Here is a 22,950-nt window from a genome sequence, read left to right on the forward strand (position 1 = left end):
TGTGTGTGTGTGTGTGTGTGTGTGTGTGTGTGTGTGTGTGTGTGTGTGTGTGTGTACATATGGGGTACAAGGAGAAAACGACCCTTTTGTTTTCTCCTTTGGGCCAAGAAATGACCCTTTTCGCCCATTTTCTTAAAATTGTTATAGAAATTTTTTTTAAAAGGCGATGGGCAAAATTAAGTCACAAATGATGATATGAAACTAGCCTCATTCTTGTGAAGGGTTCTGGTTTCTTTTTCTGATGCAATCAAAATCTTACCAAATTACAAAACTATCTGTCTTCCATGCTATGACTCACCTGAGAGTTGTGCAAATGAACTCCCACAGGGGATATGTTCGCAATTCGAACTTGCTTCGACAACCTTTCCATTACCTAATCTGATGAAAACTCTCTCCAAAAAATAATAATAATAATAATAAAAACGATCTCTTATAATGCTTCATCTTCCTCTTTCACATGTGCAGTACTCATTACTGTATCAGAATGCACGACTCTCCTATTTCAACAGACTGCTCTCAATTCGACCTTTCCTTCATACTTTGCCCAAAAAGTCCAACTGTTACAGCATTTCTTGTCTCCATTCTCTTAATTCATCTTCATTGCATCCCTCAAGAAATGTCTTGAATCGCATCTCTGACCGAAAAAAAATTTAAACCCCAGTTTGCTATGAATGTTCGCTTTCCATCAACCATTCTTTTTTTTCCCAACTTCAGTGCCAATTCACCCCTCTCACCCCTCCCTCTCAAAGCAACCATCACATTCTTCTCCCTCCAAGCCTCCCTCTCACCTTTCTCAAAAACTCCCCCCTCACCTTTCTCCCTCAACTCTCCCTTCTCCCACCATTCATCCCCCTTACTCATCCTTCTCAAAGTTGCCCCCCCCTCACATCAACAAAGCTACCTCCGTCCACTGCCCTCTCACCTTCATCTCATCACTTCACCTCCTCAAATCCTCAACTGCCTTCTGCCCCCTCTCTCCCCCCTCTCCCCCAGCACAACAGAGCTTTTTCTCCTCTTCATTCAGCCCCCTCCACTCAATATTCTGCAATCCCACACACTCTTTCAACAACTCTCCTTTCCTCCCACCATCCTCCCTTGTCTTACCCTCCCCCTTTCCTCCCATCCTCTGCACCCACAGCCTCCTCCCTCCCTCTTCATTAAAAGTGTGGACCTCAAATAGCTAGGGCCTTCACTCAAACCTTTCAGATCTTTCCATACAGGTTGCCACTGACAAACCAGACATAATCTACCTAACAGAAACTTTCCTCCCTCAAGACATCTCTGACTCCCGAGTATCTCCCTGGTTACTCCCTCCTCCAGTATGATAGACCTGAGCCTCGTCCTGGTGGAGGAGTTGCTCTCTTCATCAAAGACTCCATTCCTCACTCTCCATGCACTGCCATTACTCCCACCCCCCCCCCCCCCAGGAATACCTCTGGATATGGCTTCCCCTCCACTCCCACTTCATGTTTATATGTGTACTGTATTGTCCACCAAACAGTAATGACTCCATTTACACCTCACTATCCGAAAACATGGACCAACTTCTATCTTCTCATCGAAACTCTCTCTTCCTCATATGTGTCGACTTCAATTGTCATCATGCCAGTTGGCTCGGTGTGGGTACCTCTCTCACCTGTCATGGCACTTCAGCAAAAGCTTTATGTGATTCATTGGGACTGACTCAATCTGTCAACTTCCTGACCCAGATCTCAACCAATGGTACTCCATCTCTTCTGGGTCTGATTTTGACAAATTTCCTTGAAAATATCTGCTTGCTCTTCCTCTGCTCCAATTTTCTGACGATGTGCTTGTCAAAGTGGACATCTCTCTGAATGTTATCAGAGAACCACCTCACCGCCGTCGAGTCTGGCATTTCACTCAAGCCGACTGGCAGGGTCTCTAAGCAGCCATCAAACTTCGAGACTGGTCTTCCATGGCTACTTTCTCCAACATAAACTCATCCTTGGAATAATTTCAAAGAAATTTGCTCTCTCTCATGCACAGATTTATCCCTTCTCGTCTTCAGTTGTCCTACGTGTTCTCCCAGCCTTGGTTCACTGAAGCTTGTGGCGAGGCAGTTGTCCTGAAACAACTTGCCTTTGCCTCATGGAAAACAAACCCAACTGAGGGTAATCTCAGTTCCTTCCATAAAGGTTGGAACAAGCGTGTATCTACCCTCAGGAGAGCCAGAAAACAACATCTTTCGAAGCTCAAGTCTGAACTTTCAAACATCTCTCCCTCCTCCAAATCCTGGTGGCGTCTAATCAAATACATTTCTGGTGTGTTTCCCCTCCATCCCCTCCCTTACCTCAAATGGCCGCACTGCTGATACCGCACGTGAAAATGCTGAATGCCTAAACTCGGTGCTTGCATCGAAATCTTGTGTCCGAAACCCATCGCTTTCTGTACCCACCTTACCCAGTCACACCCAACTGTCCCTGGATTCTGTGTCGTTTTCTCAAAACAAGGTGGAGAGCTTGCTATCAAACCTCGACTCAGATTCTGCAACCGGTCCAGATGGCATCAGCCAACGTGTCCTCAAAGCCTGCTCTTCTGCTCTTGCTCACCCTCTCTCTGTTCTATTCACTCTCTCATTTGCTCAAGGTCATCTGCCATCTGCTTGGAAATCAGCAAACATCACTGCCCTGCACAAAAAAGGTGCAAAAACAGATCCCTGCAACAACAGACCAATCAGTCTTCTCCCAATCATCAGCAAGGTTATGGAATCCATCATCGCTTCAGACATTAAATCGTTCCTCTTCTCCAATGGCTTGATCTCCGATCATCAATTTGGTTTCAGACAAGGTCACTCTACCCTGGATATGTTGCTTCAGCTCTCCCAACAATGGATGGAGGTCCTCAATGCCAGACAGGAAATCCGAGCCATATCTCTTGACATATCACATGCTTTTGACACGGCCTGGCACCCTGCACTGCTCACCAAACTCTCTTCCTAATGTATCCAAGGCCAGCTCCACTCATGGCTCGCAGACTTTCTGTCCTGTCACAGTCAACGTGTGGCCCTAAATGGAGTTCTTTCATCCCCTATTTCTGTTCAGACTGGAGTTCCTCAAGGCAGCGTTCTGGGCCCTGCTCTTTTTGGTTTTCATCAATGATCTCTCCAACTCTGTGGAAAATCCTCTTTATCTCTTTGCTGATGACTCCATCCCTCAAACCAGCAAGTAGCAACTTCTTCACTCTCTGCATATCTGGGTAAAATCACAAACCTGTCTAACACGTGGAAAATGTCTTTCAATCCTGACAAATCTCACTCTCACTTCTCACTTCTCACAAGAAGTCCCTTATTTCAAGCTTGTGGGTCTCACTATCTGCCAAGTTCTTTCCTGGGAAAGCCACATTTCCAACCTGGCCTCCAAAGCCAGTCGCCGACTGGGAATCCTCCGTCGTGCAAAGTCCTTCTTCAGCCCACCTGAACACCTGACCACATACAAAGCTTTTGTCCGCAGCCTGATAGAGTACTGCTCTCCCCTCTGTGCTGGTGCTCCTTCCTCTCAGCTTTCTCAGCTTCACGCTGTGTAAACCAAGCCATATCAGATCATTGGTATCTCCCATGATGAGGCTGAGTCTTTGGTCCTCTCACTCTCTCACCACAGGCAAGTCGGTGGTCTTTCGGTCTTCTACCATCTTCTCGCCGGTCTCGCCCCCTCCCCCACCCCTTGCTGTGTCTGCGATTTGTCCCCACCATATTTCCACAGGGCACTCAAGGTCCGCCAACAACCCCGTTCTGGTAAAGCTACCAAAATCTCGAATCACTGCTCACCTTCACTCTTTCATTCCTCTTTTTCCCACCTTTGGAATGAATTCCCTCACTCTGTTCAATCCCATTCTTCCTTCCAGGCCTTCAAAACAACTGTTCACCACCACCTCTTATCCCCCATCCAAATCCTCGATCTTTTCTACCCCCGTTAATCCACCCCAAAGGCACCTCCTTGAAATTCCCTGCTTTCCTTTCTGAAAGTCCCCGTATGTCCATCTTGTATTTCCCATGTTCCCCACCCCATGCTTCTCCCTCCATAGATCTCCTAATGTCTCTGTTCCCCAGTTTTGTCCTTCCCACTCCTGCCCCTCTTGTCTCGTGCCCCCTTGCTGTGCGTTGTGTGTTTGCACTCATACGAGCCTCGACAAGGTATACAAAAAATATATAGATAAAAAAAAAAACTTTGTTTGGTCGTCGTGTGTTCAGCTTTTCTGATGTTTTTTTTTTTCGTGCTCGGTCATTAAGCGTCACATCATTTTCTTTGCTCACCCCACCGACACCCCTCACCTGTCTTTTGTTTTTACTCTTCTCCCCCACCCTTTTCTCTCACCCGGTCCCCTCCTCGCCCCCCTCTCCTCCAAAAATGCACCACTCTCCTGCCTATATATATCTTCTTATTCTTCTTTCGGCTGCTCCCGTTAGATGTCGCCACAGCGGATCATCCATATGATCCGCATAGTGATTTGGCACATGCTTTACACCGGATGCCCTTCCTGACGCAACCCTGGTCGCCTCTTACGACACAGGGATCTGGTACACCTATTTTAATCGGGGTATACACCGGCCCAGTATACTGGTACTCATTTCGCCGACCTCGGAAGGATGACAGGCTGAGTCAACCCCCTGGTGTTATACGACTTGGTATATACATATATATACATACATATATATGTGTATATCTATATATACATACATATACACACATATGCAGTATATATATATATATATATATATATATATATATATATATATATATATATATATATATATATATATATATATATATATATATATATACTAATTCAGTGTCCCAACGGGGATTGAACTCAGGACTTTTGGGGTCCCAAGCCGCTGCCCTAACCACTGTGTCAACACCAGGCTTCGATTGCAATATATATATATATATATATATATATATATATATATATATATATATATATATATATATATATATATATATATATATATATATATATATATATATATATATATATATATGTATACACATACACATACACATACACATACACATACACATACACATACACATAGACACACACACACACACACACACACACACACACACACACACACACACACACACACACACACACACACACACACACACACACACACACACACACACACACACACACACACACACATTGTTGTGGTTGAGGAAATTCGCAAACCACCATTCAGGTCCCGTAGGTGAGATATCTCTGTAAGTACATGTGTAGTTAGCCCCAAACCCGTTGTTTAGAGGGAATAAATGTGATTCATTCGGGCTGCGACCCTTTAAGATAGCCGTTTTTCTGTTTTTTGAACCAACCAACAAATTTTGAACCAACCACGTCTCAACCTCCATCACACAACAACCACCAACTGCAACGCTGCTTCACAACAACAACAACAACGCCAACAGCCACGACCTTTACCTTCACAACTCGCTCTCGCAAACTTCGCATCACCACCATTCCAAGCGTCACCATGGCCATAAACCACAATAAACCCTCCACCACCTTCACCTCTCCTCCTTCTGCGGCCATTCCCACACCACTTGTGAACGCCGAGCGTCAGGCTGTCCTGGCCTCGTACAGGGCGCGCGCTGAGCCCTGGGTACAAAGAGCGGCTTTTCCGAGGGGAAGTCAATCAGGAATGATACACGCCCACTTCTGATCCGTCCTATCAGCAAGCGCGGGGCGATTTGGCCCCGCCTCCAGGCGCGTCGGAGTAGAATCGATATATGCAAATTCGAGGATCAGGGGAGGTTCACGCCCACTTTTCCTCCGTCCAATAGGCGAGCGTGGCTCCGCCCCCGAGCTCATCCTGATCCGGAAATTTGCATATGGGTTCTCCTGCCGTACTATAAAGCGCCGAGCGCGGGGCGAATTCAGAGAGTTTTGGGCTCGGGCGAGTTGGAGAGGTGTGGCGGCGGAGAGGTGTGGTGGCGGCAGAGGTTTTGGGCTCGGGCGAGTTGGAGAGGTGTGGCGGCGGCGGAGTGTGGCAGCAGCAGTCAAGACGGGTCTGGAGGAAAGTCAGTCTGTCGGGGTTCGGAGTCTGTCGGGGAGCTGCAGAGAGGGGAAGCCGGGAACGCGGTCGAGGTCGCAGTGGAGTCGCTCGTCGCAGGACCCAAGCAAGCCAGCTATCCTCTTTCCCCAGAGCATCAACAATTCCCCCCTTTCCCCCACCCCCCCCCCCACGCTGAGATAGTGCGGAAAGGGGGCCCCGTTCCCACCCCATTCCAATCAGTGCCAACGAAACCCACGGAGGAGCGTGGAGTCGGGGCACCGCCGCGACATTTGCGGCTCATCACAAGACGGGTAGGCTTCGCCCGGTCTCGCGCCCACAGACCACGTCTGCCCCCTTGTCGTTGAGGGTGGCCCTTTTCTTTTGCTTTTGAGTATATGTGTTGTCGGCACCGTCTGTAAAGTAAAACTGTGTAAGTGTTGTCGTGTGCTCGCGTAGTCGGTAGTAGATCTGCATCGTTGTGTTTCTTTTGCAATTGCTTTTGGTGCATAATTGTTGTAATTGTATATGTGTGCTATCCGTGTGCCGCGGAATAAATGTGCTTTATGTTGAACTGTTTTTCCCGTTTCGCTTCGTCTTTTCTTTCATTGAATCTCCATCTTACTTCACGTAAAGGGTTGGTAGTGGGCTAAATACGCCCGATATTTAATCGGAACCGTCGAGGTTGACGATAACACCGCTCGGTTATCCCGATAGTACAGAACGGGTCGCTTAAGTGGCCCGTGTCCGGGTCGACCTGCGGCGAGGTGCGATCGCCCGGTCTACCCTCCGTGTGGGTACTTAGGTAGGTCGAATTTGGCGAACAACCCTATCCCATGCGGAGGGCCAATTGGCACGATCGTGGTGAGGCCGAAAGGCCCACCCGTGACTAGTTCCTGGCGTTACTCCGAGAGGGTCACGACGGAATTGTCCGTCCAGTGGGCGACGTGCCGCGATTTGAGTTACGTGGCCGCTCGCATGCCGGCGGGCGCGAATTCGCAACACTATATATATATATATACATATATATATATATACATATACATATATATATACATATACATATACATATACATATATATACATATACATATATATACATATACATATACATATATATACATATATATACATATACATATATATATATACATATATATATACATATACATATACATATATATATATATATACATATACATATATATACATATACATATATATATATATATATATATATGTATATATATATATATATATACATATACATATACATATATATACATATACATATACATATATATATATACATATACATATATATATATACATATATATATATATATATATCTCACATCCCTCCCTTCCCCCTCCCTCCTGCAGTGAATAGCAACGTTTCGTGAGGTGTCGCTCTCCCCACCTCCCCTCGAGTTCCACCTTCTTCATCCTCTCTGCCTCCCTCCCCCTCTCACCTGCATCCTCTCTCTCCCTCTCCCCCTCCATCTCCCCCCCCTCATTGTCCCTGTCAGGGACGCGACGGGTTGTATTTACTAGTATGTATGTATATGTATATATTGTTACGGTGCCTGGGGTCGGCCGCGAGCCGACCGCTCTGACGGAGCCACAAGTCGAGTCAGCCCGACCGATCGCCCGGAATATCGATCGCCGCCCAGATAACTCTGAAGCCGACGGGTCCTTGTGCAAGAACCGTGAAGGGCCAATTTTTTTCCACCACGTGGTACAGGGTTATTTGCCAATTCTTGAAAATACCTGGAGACCACGTGGCGATCCACCGAGCCTCCACACCCTGGACGGACCCTCCACAGCCGCTGAGGCGAGCCTGTCCCGTGCGCGATTCCGAGCGGCTTAATCGCCGAGAACCGTCGGTCCGAATGTCCCCCTTTTACGGCAAACTAACGGCTTTCTAATTACCAACACACGAAATGCTCAGTCAATGAAAGAATCGACGCGACAAGCCGAGAACATTTAACAATTGGGGTATTTATTAATAATAATGGGGAACTAGGGAAGCACGTAAGAGCAGAACTATACCGACTATACGAAATGCAATGGAAACATTTACAGCACACAAAGCACTTAACAGTTTCCTACTTGTTAGACCGGCCCATGGACACACGTACGTGTACACACACACACACACACACACACACACACACACACACACACACACACACACACACACACACACACACACACACACACACACACACACACACAATAAATGGTGGCTGATGCCTTTACTGAGGACTCCAACTCAGAGGAAAGATGAGCTGAAACCCAGAACCTATCTCGAACCTCTCCACCTTGTGTGGTCTTCAAGCTGTTCGGACCCGGACTTCAGCGAGAGCGAGCTGGATCCAATTGCCGTGAGCCGCGATCCTTCCCGCGCTCCAGCGAATCCTCTCGCGCTTCCGAACACGTGCTGGTGAGACGAGGCGCCGATCCTTCCCGTCGATGCGTCGCTATCTCTAAGAACCACCTCCAACATGAGGCCAAGGATTCGCACCAAGCCGGGAACCGAGCCGGAGAACAAAGAGCTCCACGAGCCAAGAAGAGCCAGCTGAACCAGGCCACGAAGCAGAGCAACAGGCTCGAACCAGCTCGAGCACCCTTGAACCAGGCTGACACTCCTCGACCACCAGGCCGAAGAAGAACCACGACAACCCGAACCAACTCCTCCGATGAACAACTCTCCAACAAGAACCAAGAACCCCTCCCCCCCCCAACAAGACCCCAGAACCCACCTGAACCAAGCAGAGCAAGAAGCTTACTGAACCAGCCCAAACACTCGCCAAGCAGAAGCCGAACAAAGATGAGGATCTCTTCCTTATTCTCCTCCGCCCCTCCCCACTCCCGGCGTGACTCATCCCCCGTGCCCGCACAACCGCGGGTGGGAGGGATTGCTTACGTCATAAATCACGGGACGGGAGGGCTCTTCTTCCTCTTCCCAGAAGAGGGGGAGGGTCGGCTTCCTTTGTGTTGTGATTGCTCCCTTACTCTTAAATTGAATCGCAGCGCACTTAATCGATTTCTGCCCATTAAACAATGGAAGGTGAGCTATCTCTGAAATATGCACTTATCGACATAACTGAGCTAAAGGAACCTGAATGTTGTGTGTGATTGAATTCCAAATTCGTAACAATATATATATATATATATATATATATATATATATATATATATATATATATATATATATATATATATATATATATATATATATATATATATATATATATATATATATATATATATATATATATATATATACACAAACATACATACAGATTTCCCGACTTGATGTGAAAGATTATGAAGTCGTGCTCTTCACAAGTACTTTGAGAAACAAACCTATGCAATTGGATCCCCAGTATCCAGGACAGCATTCTTTCAGGACGTAATCTCGAGTGCAGGTGTGATAGCAACCCTTTGAAAAAGAATCATATAGTTGAGGCTTGCGCTTGTTGGTTCTTCGTTGAAAGTAAATCGAGCTTGGTTTTTTAAGGAATGGAAATATGTTCCTTCTGCCAAAATTCAAATTCTCCCCTCGCAAAGATGAAGCTCTTTTTTGGAACCTGAGGGGATGAGATGGATATGAAACAAAAACAAGTTAAGTTATCTGAAAATTAAGAGCACAGAATGAATACTTATGAAAATGGTAAGTTCATTACCAGCATTCGAAGGTTGTACTTTATAGACAAAAAATAGTTATGCACAATCACATCAATCATTTCATTTGCCCTCGGGTTCTGACCACCCACAGGGTGACGACAATTAAAGCAGGAATCTACACTCCAGATCGTCGGCCATTTGTGGGTCCGACTGATACCTAATGGTTAACAAAAAGCCAATTAAGTAGGAACTTCTGTTATCAGAGAACCACCACAACGCCGCCGTCGAGTCTGGCATTTCACTCAAGCCGACCGGCAGGGTCCCCAAGCAGCCATCAAACTTCGAGACTGGTCTCCCATCGCTACTTTCTCCAACATCACCTCATCCTGGAAATTCTTTCAAAGAAATTTGCTCACTCTCATGTACAGATTTATTCCATCTCGTCTTCAGTTGTCCTACCCTTCCTCCCACCCTTGGTTCACTGAAGCTTGTGGCCAGGCAGTTGTCCTGAAACAACTTTCCTTTGCCTCATGTATAGCAAACCCAACTGAGGGCAATCTCAGGTCCTTCCTTAAAGCTCGGAACAAGTGTGTATGTACCCTTAGGAGAGCAAGAAAACAACATCTTTCTAAGCTCAAGTCTGAACTTTCAAACATCTCTCCCTCCTCCAAATCCTGGTGGCGTCTAATCAAATCTGTTTCTGGTAGATGTTCTCCCTCCAGCCCCTCCCTTACCTCAAATGGCCGCACTGCTGATACCACACGTGAAAAGGCTGAATGCCTAAACTCGGCATTTGCAGAAAAATCTTGTGTCCGAAACCCATCGCTTTCTGCAGCCACCTGACCCAGTCGCACCCAACTGTCCTTGGACTCTGTGTCCTTTTTGTCTGACAAAGTGGAGAGGTTGCTGTCAAACCTCGACTCAAATTCTGCAACTGGTCCAGGCGGCATCAGCCCACGTGTCCTAAAAACCTGCTCCTCTGCTTTTGCTCACCCTCTCTTTGTTCTATTCAACCTCATATGTGCTCAAGGTCATCTGCCATCTGCTTGTAAATCAGCAAACATTACTGCCTTGCAAGAAAAGGTGCGAAAACAGATCCCTGCAACTGCAGACCAATAAGCCTTCTCCCAATCATCAGCAAGGTTATGGAATCCATCATCGCTTCAGACATTAAATCCTTCCTCTTCTCCAATGGCTTGATTTCCGATCATCAATTTGGTTTCAGACCAGGTCACTCTCTCCTGGATATGCTGCTACTGCTGTCCCAACAATGGATGAAGGTCCTCAATGCCGGACATGAAATCAGAGCTCCATCCCGAGCCATATCGCGTGCTGTTGACACGGTCTGGCACCCTGACCTGATCAACAAACTCTTCCTATGGTATCCAATGCCATCTTCACTCATGGCTTGTAGACTTCCTCTCCTGTCACAGTCAATTCATGGCCCTAAATTGAGTTCTTTCATCCCCTCTTCCTGTCCAGGCTGGAGTTCCTCAAGGCAGCGTTCTCGGCCCTGTTCTTTTTCTAGTTTTCATCAACGATCTGACTCTCAGGAAAATCCTCTTCATCTCTTTGCTGATGACTCCACCCTCTGCTGTACCATCTGTCATCCCTCAGACCGGCAAGCAGTAGCTTCTTCACTCTCTGCATATCTGGGACAAAAAAAATCACAAACTGGTCCAACATGTGGAACATGTCTTTCAATCTGAACAAATCTCACATTCTTGCTTTGTCTCTCCGAAAGGACCGTTTGCATACACTTTCTCAACAATTCTCTGGAAGAAGTCCTTTCTTTCAAGCTTCTGGGTCTCACTATCTGCCATGATCTTTCCTGAGAAAGCCACATTTCCAACCCAGCCTCCAAAGCCAGTCGCCGACTTGGAATCCTCTGTCGTGCAAAGTCCTTCCTCGGCTCACCTGAGCTTCTGACCACATACAAAGCTTTCTTCCACAGCCTGATGGTGCACTGCTCTCGCTCCGGGCTGGTGCTCCTGGCTCCCACCTTTCTCAGCTGCACACTGTATAAACCATGGCATTTCAGATCATTGGCATCTCCGCGATGAGGCAGAGTCTTTGGGCCTCTCACTCTCACCACAGGCAGGTCAGTGGCTTTTCTGTATTCTACCGTCTCCTCTCTGGTCTCGCTGCCCCCCCCCCACTCTGTCTGCAATTCGTCCCCACCATATTTCCACAGGGCGCTCAAGGTCCACCAACAGCCTTCTGGTGAAACTACCAAAATCACGAATCACTGCTCACCTTCACTCTTTCATTCCTCTTTTTTTCCACCTTTGGAATAAATTCCCTCACTCTGTTCAATCCCATTCTTCCCTCCAGGCCTTCAAAACAGCTGCTCACAACCACCTCTTATCGTTCCCCATCCAAATCCTCGATATTTTTTCCCCCCATTAATCCACCCCAAATCCACCTCCTTCAAATTCCTTGCTTTCCTTCCTGAAAGTCCCTGCAATATCCATCTTGTAAACCCCATGTTCTCCACCACATCCCTCTCCCTTCCACAGATCTCCTAATATCTCTGTTCCCCACTGTTTTGTCCTTCCCACTCCCACCTCTCTTGTCTCATGCCCCCCCCCCTCGCTGTCCGTTAGCTCTAATACGAGCCTCCACAAAGTATACAAAAAAAAAAGAAAAGTACTCGAATCACTTCGACAGTAATGTAAATTATATATTTATTAAATAATTAGCAGAGCTATCACACTCTGTCATCTCACCACAAAATCTCAATCTGACCTTATCTTTAATGACGTTAACCACGGCACTTAAAATGGATATGGTAAATAGTATTACACATTTCTGTTCAATGCAGGGAGTATTTTAACATTCAGAAAAAGGACGCTTCATTCAGGGGCGAACATAAAACAGAATGCTCCATGAAGAACTTGATGGTGTAATAAACAATATAGTTTAGTAGATAGTAGAAAAATCGTGCAAATTACGATACAAGCATCAAATTTGCCATTTCTGTTCTGCAGGGCTTTCTGATCAAATCTGCCCGATTGGCCATTTGAAAATCCAAGATGGCGGCCATTTTTCAAGATGGCCGCCAAGTTAGCCTCCCGAAGTTGACTTTTTGCTTAGAAGTATTTGTAGTTGTCCGATTTGCCTGATCTAAGTGTGGATTTCTATGTTTTCAAGCCTGCTGGAGTGGATTTTCCTGTTTTTAAAGCCCCCTGACACACACTTTTTCTGATTTTGCACATTTGTTTATGATTTTCATACGTTTGCATGACTTAACATGTATCTAGTCGTAGCTACTTCTGCATGGGGTGTAGGGGTGTAGTGTTAGAGGTAGTACCTTTGTTTCAGCAGTCAGCCACATCCCTTGGATGGACTACTGGCACTGGTCCTCATAACTGGCCCAACTCTCATCTATGGCTCCAAGAAGTTTCCAGTGCATGGCATCGGCCACACCCTGGTAAACCGCGTTGGCTCACAGGCTAAACTAGATGAGGGTAGCACACAGAAGGTCTCTGCGTGTGATGGAGTACGAGCTCCAAATTTTCGAAGTGTACGAAGTTGATGAAACAGATGTGCTGATTGAATCCAGGCCACTTACCAGTCCTTTAATAAACATTTCCAGTTCATCGCCAAGTTAGAATTTCTTGAAGGAGTGATTGTCGGGCACTACCAAAGCACATTGGTGACATCACTGCTGTGAAACTCAGCATGGGCTTCAGTGTCAGCTAAGTAGGAATTGTATGTTGGCATCATACTGCAACAACTTACTAGTATCCCAAATGTTGCCTAATCAACCCCGGATCAGTTAGGCAGCTGCACCTGAATCGACAGGACGTGCCAGCGCGGGAGAGCCAAGCCAAGGATAACGGGGTTTTAGTTATCTGGATGGTGTACAGATCGTACGGGACTTATGACACTGGATGAACGATCGGACTAGGTGTAGGGCAAATGCATAAACCTAGTTGTATCCCATACAGGAAAGTGTCCATTATACATGTACAGGGTGGTAAAAGGATAAACCCTTGACCCTAAACGTCATACTGGCCATGGACGCGAGTTCTACTGGTAAATCATGGAACACTGTCTGGACCAAGTGTTGCCTATGTCAGAGTCAGGAGGTTAAGAAAGAAGATCTAAAGTCCCCCCAGGCCAATCCTGCCAAAAGAGGAGATGATGGGTATCTGAACTTGGCAAGGAATATTCCTCTGTTTCACTCACTCAATGCACTACCAATCAAGCTCGACCCTGCAAGACTTGACGAAGGTGGTGGGATAGAGAAAACCTTGAGACAAAACAAGGCACAATATCATGAGAGTTGCTGGCTTCTATTTAACAACACAAAGTTACACAGAGCTGAAAAAAGATCAATCCCTGCAGGTGCTAGTGATGAGGGCAGTAGAAGTAAGATCCCACGAAAGGTCCAAGAAGCTAAAACACAAGAATGTTTTCTTTGCGAAACCCAAGGGGGTGAGCTTAGAGAAGCAATAACAATGAAATTGAATAAGAGAATAAACAAATGTGCAAAAACACTCAGTGAAAGAAAACTCCTTGCCAAACTGAGTGTAGGAGATGTCATAGCACAAGAACTGAAATATCACCCTACCTGCTTGGTGGCACTGTATAACCAAGAACGAGACTACCAGAAGGCGCAGGAGCAAGAGAAAGCACAGGAGCACTGGAAGGAAGCATATCCAATTGCTTTCTCCGAACTGGTCACCTACATTAAGGCCCTGTCACACCTTGACGATTTAGCCAACGTATGCCTGACGTGTGCAAAATTGGGCTAAAACGCCGGCACACGTCGAATACGTTATGGGTAAGTTTGTATACGTTAAGAGCACGCTGGCATACGTCGTAGAACGCTGGCATACGTCGTAGTATGCTGGAAAACGTCGTAGTTCGCCGAGCTGTTAGACAAATTTTCCATGCTTGAAATTTCCGGACGTATGCCAGCGTATGACTCACACGTTCCACATATGCTGGCATAAGTTGTAGGCACGTTACGCGATCGTTGACACACGTCGACACACGTCACTTGTAAGTTACTCATAAGTCGAAACACGTCGAGGTCATGTTTAGCGTACCCGAAACTTATTTCTAACGTATGAGTAACGTGTTTTTATTTTTTTATTTTTATGAGTAACGTGTTGTAGGCACGTTACGCGATCGTTGACACACGTTACTTGTAAGTTACTCGTAAGTCCAAACACATCGAGGTAATGTCTAGCTTCGTGGTTCTCAAGCTTTTGTTGCCGCGACCCCACCCCCCCCAAAAAAAAAACAACAAAAACTTCCAATATTTCGTCATGTGCCTTGATTAAGCCAATTGCGAGACCCGTCATACTGTATTTACGTAATTACAGAAAATATGGTATATTTTAGAAATAAAGAATGTATTTACGGAATTACAATCCATTACATAGAATAATCTTTAAATAGTAACCTGAACTTTTCGAAACTTTAAAACAAATGTCCGAATATATTTAAAAGTTCATGATAGACGCTCTCAAAAGGCACCCTCAATGTGAGGATGTGTACAAGTGTTTAGTATGTAATGAGATCCCGATCGTGTATATAAAAGAGCCGAGTCATATGAAGATTTCGTCTTCACAAGAAGAAGAAAAAGAAGAAGAAGAAGAAGCAGAAGAAGAAGAAGAACAACAACAACAACGACGAGCTCTCTTTTTAGAGCAGCGTTCACTATGCGAGACGCTGCTAAAAATTAAATCTTTAGCGAATAGATAAATGTGATTACCACGGCCGCGAATATGGCGCGAAACAGTTCCGGGAGGGTATTTTAGCTCCGCCCCCAAAGGGAGGGGCTCCCTGTTTGGGGAGGTGCGTTGCTAAAACACCCTGTGCCCCAGGTCCAGTCTCTCCCTAACTCCAAGCCACGCCCACCAAAACGCATGCTTAGTATTACCATACGACCATACGTTTTGGCCCACTTGGGCCATTTGGAGTCGCTTGCCACATAAATGTGATTACCAGGGCCGCCATTTGTTAGAGCGTCTTTGGAAACATGCCTCAAATTTCGCAAGGCGGGTTTCTGGGTGTAAACTAAGAGGGCTGTGATAATCTTATTTATTGTGCTAAATTGATTGCTAGCATGTACATGAATATCGGCAAGTCGAGTCGGCCAGCTTTCCATGTTGAGCGAACAGCCATTTCGCCTACCGGATTGTTATTGTTTATGAATTAAATATTTAAACAATAACATCAAGAGTTTGCTCAGCTTTTATACAGTGCTCTGAAAAATAATGGAACAAAACACTGGTCAAAGGTATATTAAAAAATGCCACAAACATGGCCAAAACAATGTCTCTGCAAATGTAGAGAAGTACACAAACAAGCTGTCACTGTACGTAGTTCTTCTCAGGTGGTGGAGGTGTCTTCAGTTCCCCACACGGGGTGCTTGTAGCAATGGGATCGCTGGACAGGTTGAGCATTCCTGAAAACCCAGACATGTTGAACAGGCTTTGACTGATAATGTCAAAGGCGCTTGGGCTCTGGATACCCCATGTTCCCCACCGTACCTGCTCAGCTGAGCCTATAGCTGCAGATGCAGATGCAGAGGCGGAGGTTGGCTGCAACCCATGTTGAGTGGGAGGAAAAATCATGGACTGGCACTGTGGCTGCTGCATGTTTGGGTCCACATGCACAGTTCTCTGTGAGCCCAAGGATGACACAGGCGGTGCCTTTTGTCTGCACATTTGGCGAGGTGGCTGGTGCGTAGCTGGTGTCATACATGTTCGCACCGAAGCAGGAGCAGGGACGGTGTGGACTGTGGGAGGTTTTTCCTCATCACTGTCGTAGTCCAATAGCTCACTGAGGATTGGGGTGAAGCGTGACCTTGCCATCCGGAGCCTGCGCTTGGATATGCTGAGCAGGCTGTCACGCATGTAGTTGGCGAAGGCTATGTCGGCTGTGATGGGCTGAGGCTTTGCGAGAACTTTGAAGAGCTCCCCAGACTCGTGCACCCTCTTCTCGAGTGACTGCAGCAACTGCTCATCATCGTAGCCACGCTTCCCCTTGCCTTGTGCAGATGAATAGGGGACAGGGGAGGGCGTACTGTCCTCACAAACCATGAGCTTTGCACAGGCAGCCTCGGCAGCCTCGAGGTCACCGCTGTGTGCTGAAATGGTTTCCTTTACCTGCAATTATGACAATTGATTAGTAAATTACAAGGCAAAAATAAGAGGAAAATTCAATGATTTGTAGTAATCAATGATTAATTTGCTTAGAGATCTGTAGTACAGTAAAACTAATATAAATAAATATTAGTATTGATATTAATGTGTTTATACTTACACTTTTCACGGGCTCAGCACGATGGCGGACCACAGTCCTGAGGTAGCCGAAGTTATCCTTCACCCACTGCTCCGTCTCTGTCAATTCCGGGGCGCCGTCACCACTCTTGTTTTTGTCCAGACGGGTGTGGGTGTCTCGCAGGGACTTGAACCACCCTTGAAGGTGCTCCACAGACTTCGCCATGGCCTTGCCTTGATCCTCCCAGAGCTTTGCCTTCTTGTCCACCCTCCAGTAGTCCGTCTTCTTGATGTTCCACATGCATGGGTTGTCTCGAAGGAAATCGCACATGAGCTGCTCGTCTTTGAAATCGAGACAATACTGGCTCTTCTTGGCCCTCTTCTTCGCAAGGGTTGGCTGAGAGGAGGCGGAGGCCTCGCACGCACCTATCGATGCCCCCGCCGATGCCCGAGAGGCGATGGAGCTACTGGCATCCTCTCCATCAGAAGGTGTCCGTGGTGGGGAGGGTTTGGGCAATGATGGATCCTCCTTGTGTCCGCGGCCACGGCCGGGAGACTTCTTGCCAATATTCTTTGAAGTTTTCCTCGGCATGACGACGATGTTGATAGGTCAATGTCTAGCTTGGTAATGATTAAAATGTTTGAGCGCCAGCGTCCATTTTAAATAGTCGAGCGGCAATGATTTGAATCGTTGAGCGCCAGCCTATGAATAGCCTACGCCATGTGATCGTCGACGATACTTTGCCGCACGCTATGCATACGTTAGGCTATCGTTGGGCATACGTTGTGAACGCCGACAACATGCTAAGCATTCGTTGTTATAAGTTATCTATAAGTTATCGAAACGTTCTGTGTACGTTAGTTATACATTATGCATTTGTCCAACTCATTATGAATAGGCCAAAAACATGAAAAAAAACATTAAAAAAAAATCATGCAGTCTGGAACACTGATGGGTTCCTCTCCTGTGAAGCCCATTTTTATATACCAATTCCCCGAAACGCTGCCAATACACCATTATACGGTAGCTGTAAGTTAGAAACACGTTCAGTAAGTTCTGTGGTCGTCCGGAAGACATCAATCAAATACGTCTACATACGTCAATGTGCGTTTGAGAAACGTTACACATAGGTTCAAAGCACGCTACTCATAAGTTTCGGGTACGCTAAACATTACCTCGACGTGTTTCGATTACGAGTAGCTTACAAGTAACGTGTGTCGACGTGTATCAACGATCGCGTAGCGTGCCTACAACTTACACCAGCGTATGCGGAATGTGTCTCGTACGTCGAGAAATTTTCAACATACTGAAAATTTCTCGATGTATGACGACGTATGCCAGTGTACTACGACGTATGCCAGTGTGCTCTTAACGTATACAAAACTTACCCATAACGTATTCGACGTGTGCCAGCTTGGTTCGGCAAATTTTTCATACGTCGGCATACGTTGGCTAAAACGTCAAGGTGTGACAGCGGCTTCACACTTCGATGTCTAGTGCAGTTATGATTTGAATCGTCGAGCCGCAGCCTATTAATAGCCTACGCCACGTGATCGTCGGCGATACGCTGCCGCGCTGTGCATAAGTTAGACTATCGTTGGGCATAGGTTGTGAACGCCGACAACACGCTCAGCATTCGTTGGGATAAGTTATCTAAATGTGATTAAAACGTTCTGTTTACATTACTAATACATTATGCATACGTCCAACACGTTATTATATGCCCAATTTTTTTTTTTTTAAACCATCAATAGTTCAGCGTACGCCAGCCATTTTCAGGCTTGCTGATATGACCATGCTTTACAAGCAGAGGCTGGAGCAGCTTGGTGTTGAATCGCCTGATGTTCATCCTACTCGACTTAAGGACCAGCTGCTTTTTCACAACCCCAAGCTGCAAGGTCATCGCCAAGGATGAGATGTTCTGCTGGCTTTTGAGAATGACGTAGGCTCAATCCTCACACAAGCATCCAAGTACGGTGAAGCGATCCATCTAGCGAAAGCTGCTGGGATAATAAGATGAGACATGCTCCATCAAAAGTCGCATTTCAGCAGCACGTTTCATGACACAGACCTAGAACAGGCTGTACCACCATCACTTCTGAAATTTGTATGCATGGTCAAACATGGCACAGACATCAAGTCCCAACTCCAGCATGGAGCATCGAAATCTGACCTTTCTATATCACAGCTCCTGCAGTACAACTGCTTTGCCAAGTACAAGGAAGGAACGGATGTCCACAGGCATTCCAAGGACCGTGAGACACCTTTTGCAGTCTACGTTGGCCTGTATGTGTTTGCCAAGACGAGGAAGAGACAATTCATTGACATGCTCCATGAGAATGGGCTCAGCATATCATACGACAGAGTCCTAGAAGTGTCAGCCCAGTTAGGAAAAGCAGTTGTTGCACGGTATGTGGAAGATGGAGTCCCCCAGTCTGTCCCCCAGTCTTGAGAAAGCAGTTGTTCACAACTGCACTAGTGGACAACATAGATCATAATTCGACTGCGACGACAGCTCAAACATCCTTCCATGGCACAAGTGTGTCCATTTTCCAACATCCAAGCACTGAAAATGCTGGCGATGGACGTGAGCTGCTCAAACTGGAGTCAGAAATGAAGGTGAAGAAAGTTCCAGAGCTTCCAGAAGCTTTCACCAATGTTCGATCAGCATACATTACGAAAAATCCCAATCCTCCTCCAGTAGCAAGCCAGTCCTTACCAGCACCCGAATCAATCTGGTCACACTTGAAAGAAGAATATTCTTGGTTGGAGGAAGTGTTCCTCACTGAGAATGTGGCTGATGCAGTCTGCATCACATGGTCAGCCCACCATGCAACACAGAAAAGGAGCCATCCATTTGAAGTGAGCATTTCAGCACTGATGCCTCTGTTGCGAGACCAGGCTCACTCTGTTGCAACGATCAAGCATGTCATGGATAAGGTCTGTGATACAGTGGCTTTCCTGAACCCAGGGCAGAGACCTGTCATTGCTGCTGACCAACCGTTGTATGCTCTGGCAAAACAAATACAATGGCAGTGGCCCGAATATGGAGAGGACAAGTTCGTTATCATGTTTGGTGGACTTCATGTATAAATGGCTGCACTGAGATCGATAGGAACACTACTACAGGACAGTGGCTGGACCAGTTCCATTGTGGAGGCAGAGCTGGCCTCATCGGGTACAGCAGAGTCTTTCCTGGCTGCATCCAGTGTCACCAGGACAAGACAAACACACCAGATCACTGCATGCAGCTTGTACAAACTGATGAAGGAAGCATACCATGACTACCACTCTGAAGAGTCTAAGAGATGAGATCTAACCTTTGAAGATTGGTGTGAACAACGGAGGCAAGAGAGTCCACAGTTCCAGTTCTGGAGTCTGGTGCTGGACATGGAGCTCACCATATTCACCCTGATCCACTCATTCAGAGAAGGAGACTTCAACCTGTACCATGAAGCACTTTCAGAACTGGCGCCTTACTTCTTTGCGAACAACAATGTCAACTATGCGCGATGGATCCCAGTTCACCTCCGAGATATGATGTCGCTTAAGCAACAACATCCAGATGTGGCCAGGGAGTTTCACAAAGAGAACTTCGTTATCCACAAGTCCAGAAGATAATTCTCTGCCCTGGCAATCGACCAAGCCCACGAGCAAAATAATGCAGTCATCAAAGTTGACGGAGGAGCAATTGGGTTGACAGAAGACCCGGCAGCACTTCGTAGGTGGATGGTCGCTGGACCCGAAGCGAGGAGTCTCGTAGCTGGATACGAGGCCATGTCTGGTATGAAAGATGCAACCAACAACAGCAGACACCATGAGCAGACACTGAGTGCCCAGAAATCATTCTTTGAAAAGGTGAAAGCACTCTCTGCAGTAATGCAGGAGATGGGCAACCCATTCCAAGAAGAATCAGCCGACCTATTGGTACTCGACATGAAGAACATTGCAGACCCAACTCTAGCCAAAATGGTAGCTACACATCACCAGCGGGGCAAAGAGCAGTTCCATTCATTCATGGAGGGGCTACAGAATGAAGGCGAATGTTCTTTCTATCATCCAATCAAGAAAAACATTGTTTCTTTCTTCAAACAAGAGCAAGCTGGGGGAAATTCTAAGGAGAAAGTCCTGAAAGACGTCAGCTGTTCTCATGACTGTTCATCTCATGCCAGAACAGGCAGTGTGACTTGCAAGAATTCTTCAAGCATGAGAATCAGTCACACCCTGCATCTCTCAGTGACAGCGGAAAGCTTCATACATGTCAGAAGTCACAGCTGGCTGAAATTCTTGAAGCGCAAGTGAACATCCCAGACAGAGAACCAAGGGGAGATGCAGTCATCATTGATGGCTCAAGCACTTATCAATGCCCTCCCTCCACGCACTTCAAAGATATTTGATGACTATGCTGAAGAAGATATCATCCCAAAGGTGGAATCCTATGGTGCCGGGTACGAGAGGGTGGACGTAGTGTTTGATGTGTACAATAAGTGAAGTCTGAAGTCCGAGGCAAGGTCGAAAAGGGGGTAAGGAATCAGAAGAAGAGTGACAGGAACCAGTAAGACCCCAAGTAACTGGAGAAGCTTTCTTCGAGATGACAGCAACAAGACTGCGCTGTTTCACTTCCTTGCGGAAAAGATGTGTGAAGCACAGACGACAAGCACAGTCATTGTCACAAAAGGAGAAGATGCCATTAGCAACACAAGGAAGTCACTGGATGCTGTGTCTCCATGTTGTCATGAAGAAGCTGACACTTGAATATTTGTACACGCCAGGGATACAACGACGGATGGTAGCAAGTCCATTATCATTAAGGCTAATGACACGGACATACTAGTCATAGCAATATCTGTACTGCCATCCTTACAGGAACTAGGTCTTGAGAACATGTGGATTGCCTTTGGCCAAGGAGCCAAGGCACGATGGATTCCAGTCCATGAGGTAGTTTCTGCAATAGGGCCTGAAAAAGCTAGAGGGATCCCATACTTCCATGGGTTCACTGGATGTGACGTCGTGTCTGCCTTCCGTGGTAAAGGGAAGAAAACTGCATGGCAGACTTGGAACGTCTTTGATAATGTTTCTGAAACATTCACCAATCTCAGCCAGCATCGAACATTGATTCGTGATCTTGACCTGCAGAGGCTGGAGAGATTCGTTGTCCTCATGTATGACAGATCAAGCGCAGCCACTGGTGTGGACGGAGCAAGACTGGATCTGTTTGCCCACAAGCAGAGGCCGTAAACTCAATTCCACCAACACAGGCAGCCCTCAGAGAATATGCAAAGCATGCAGCCTATCAGGCTGGGATCATCTGGGGCCAGGTAACCATCTCCAGTCCAGACACGAGCAGTCCCGCTGAATGGGGATGGGCACAGAAAGGAGAGACGTGGCAGATATGTTGGACAACACTACCCCCTATTGCAGCCAGCTGTCAAGAACTGACCACGTGTTCTTGTAAGATAGGTTGCAACCGGAGATGCAAGTGCTTTCAGTCAGGGCTCCCCTGCACAGCACTCTGCAGCTGCATATGTGGACAGTAGCAGCTGGAGGAACATTCGCATGGTATGCATAACTTTGAACATTTGCTAGCCAGGGCCCGGTTGCAGAAAGGCCTTAGCTTCAGATGACAATCATTAAAGTGGTGCAAAATCAGAAAAAGTGTGTCAGGGGGCTTTAAAAACAGGAAAATCCACTTCAGCAGGCTTGAAAACATAGGGATCCACACCTAGATCATGAAAATCGGACAACTACAAATACTTCTAAGCAAAAAGTCAACTTCGGGAGGCTAACTTGGCGGCAATCTTGAAAAATGGCCGCCATCTTGGATTTTCAAATGGCCAATCGGGCAGATTTGATTAGAATCCCCTGGAGAACAAATGTGCCAAATTTGATGCTTGTATAATCATTTGCACGATTCCTCTCAAAAATTGCTGTTATCTGCCCCACCAACAGAAGCAGGAAAGTAAATCTTCTTCAAAGAGTCATTTATGAGGAAAATATCAAAGTGACATCGAAAAGAAGGACTTTTATGATTGAGCGCAAGTTCAATCAGAGTGAAGCATATG

General features: G+C 46.4%; 1 protein-coding gene and 1 pseudogene across 1 annotated transcript in view; one reads left to right on the forward strand and one right to left on the reverse strand.

Annotated features, from left to right (window-relative positions):
* STAB2 (stabilin 2) overlaps positions 1-22,950 on the reverse strand; it is a 426,796-nt gene that overhangs the window by 344,158 nt on the left and 59,688 nt on the right. The window contains exon 3 of the mRNA XM_085899123.1: positions 9,383-9,606. Within this exon, the coding sequence (XP_085755249.1) occupies positions 9,383-9,606 (224 nt within the window). The remainder of the gene's footprint in view (positions 1-9,382; positions 9,607-22,950) is intronic.
* LOC147018987 (uncharacterized) lies at positions 13,666-19,981 on the forward strand (annotated as a pseudogene).

This window comes from Eptatretus burgeri, chromosome 10, assembly GCF_056783735.1.
Source record: "Eptatretus burgeri isolate ZD-2024b chromosome 10, Ebu_testis_v1, whole genome shotgun sequence".
Classification (NCBI taxonomy): domain Eukaryota; kingdom Metazoa; phylum Chordata; class Myxini; order Myxiniformes; family Myxinidae; genus Eptatretus; species Eptatretus burgeri.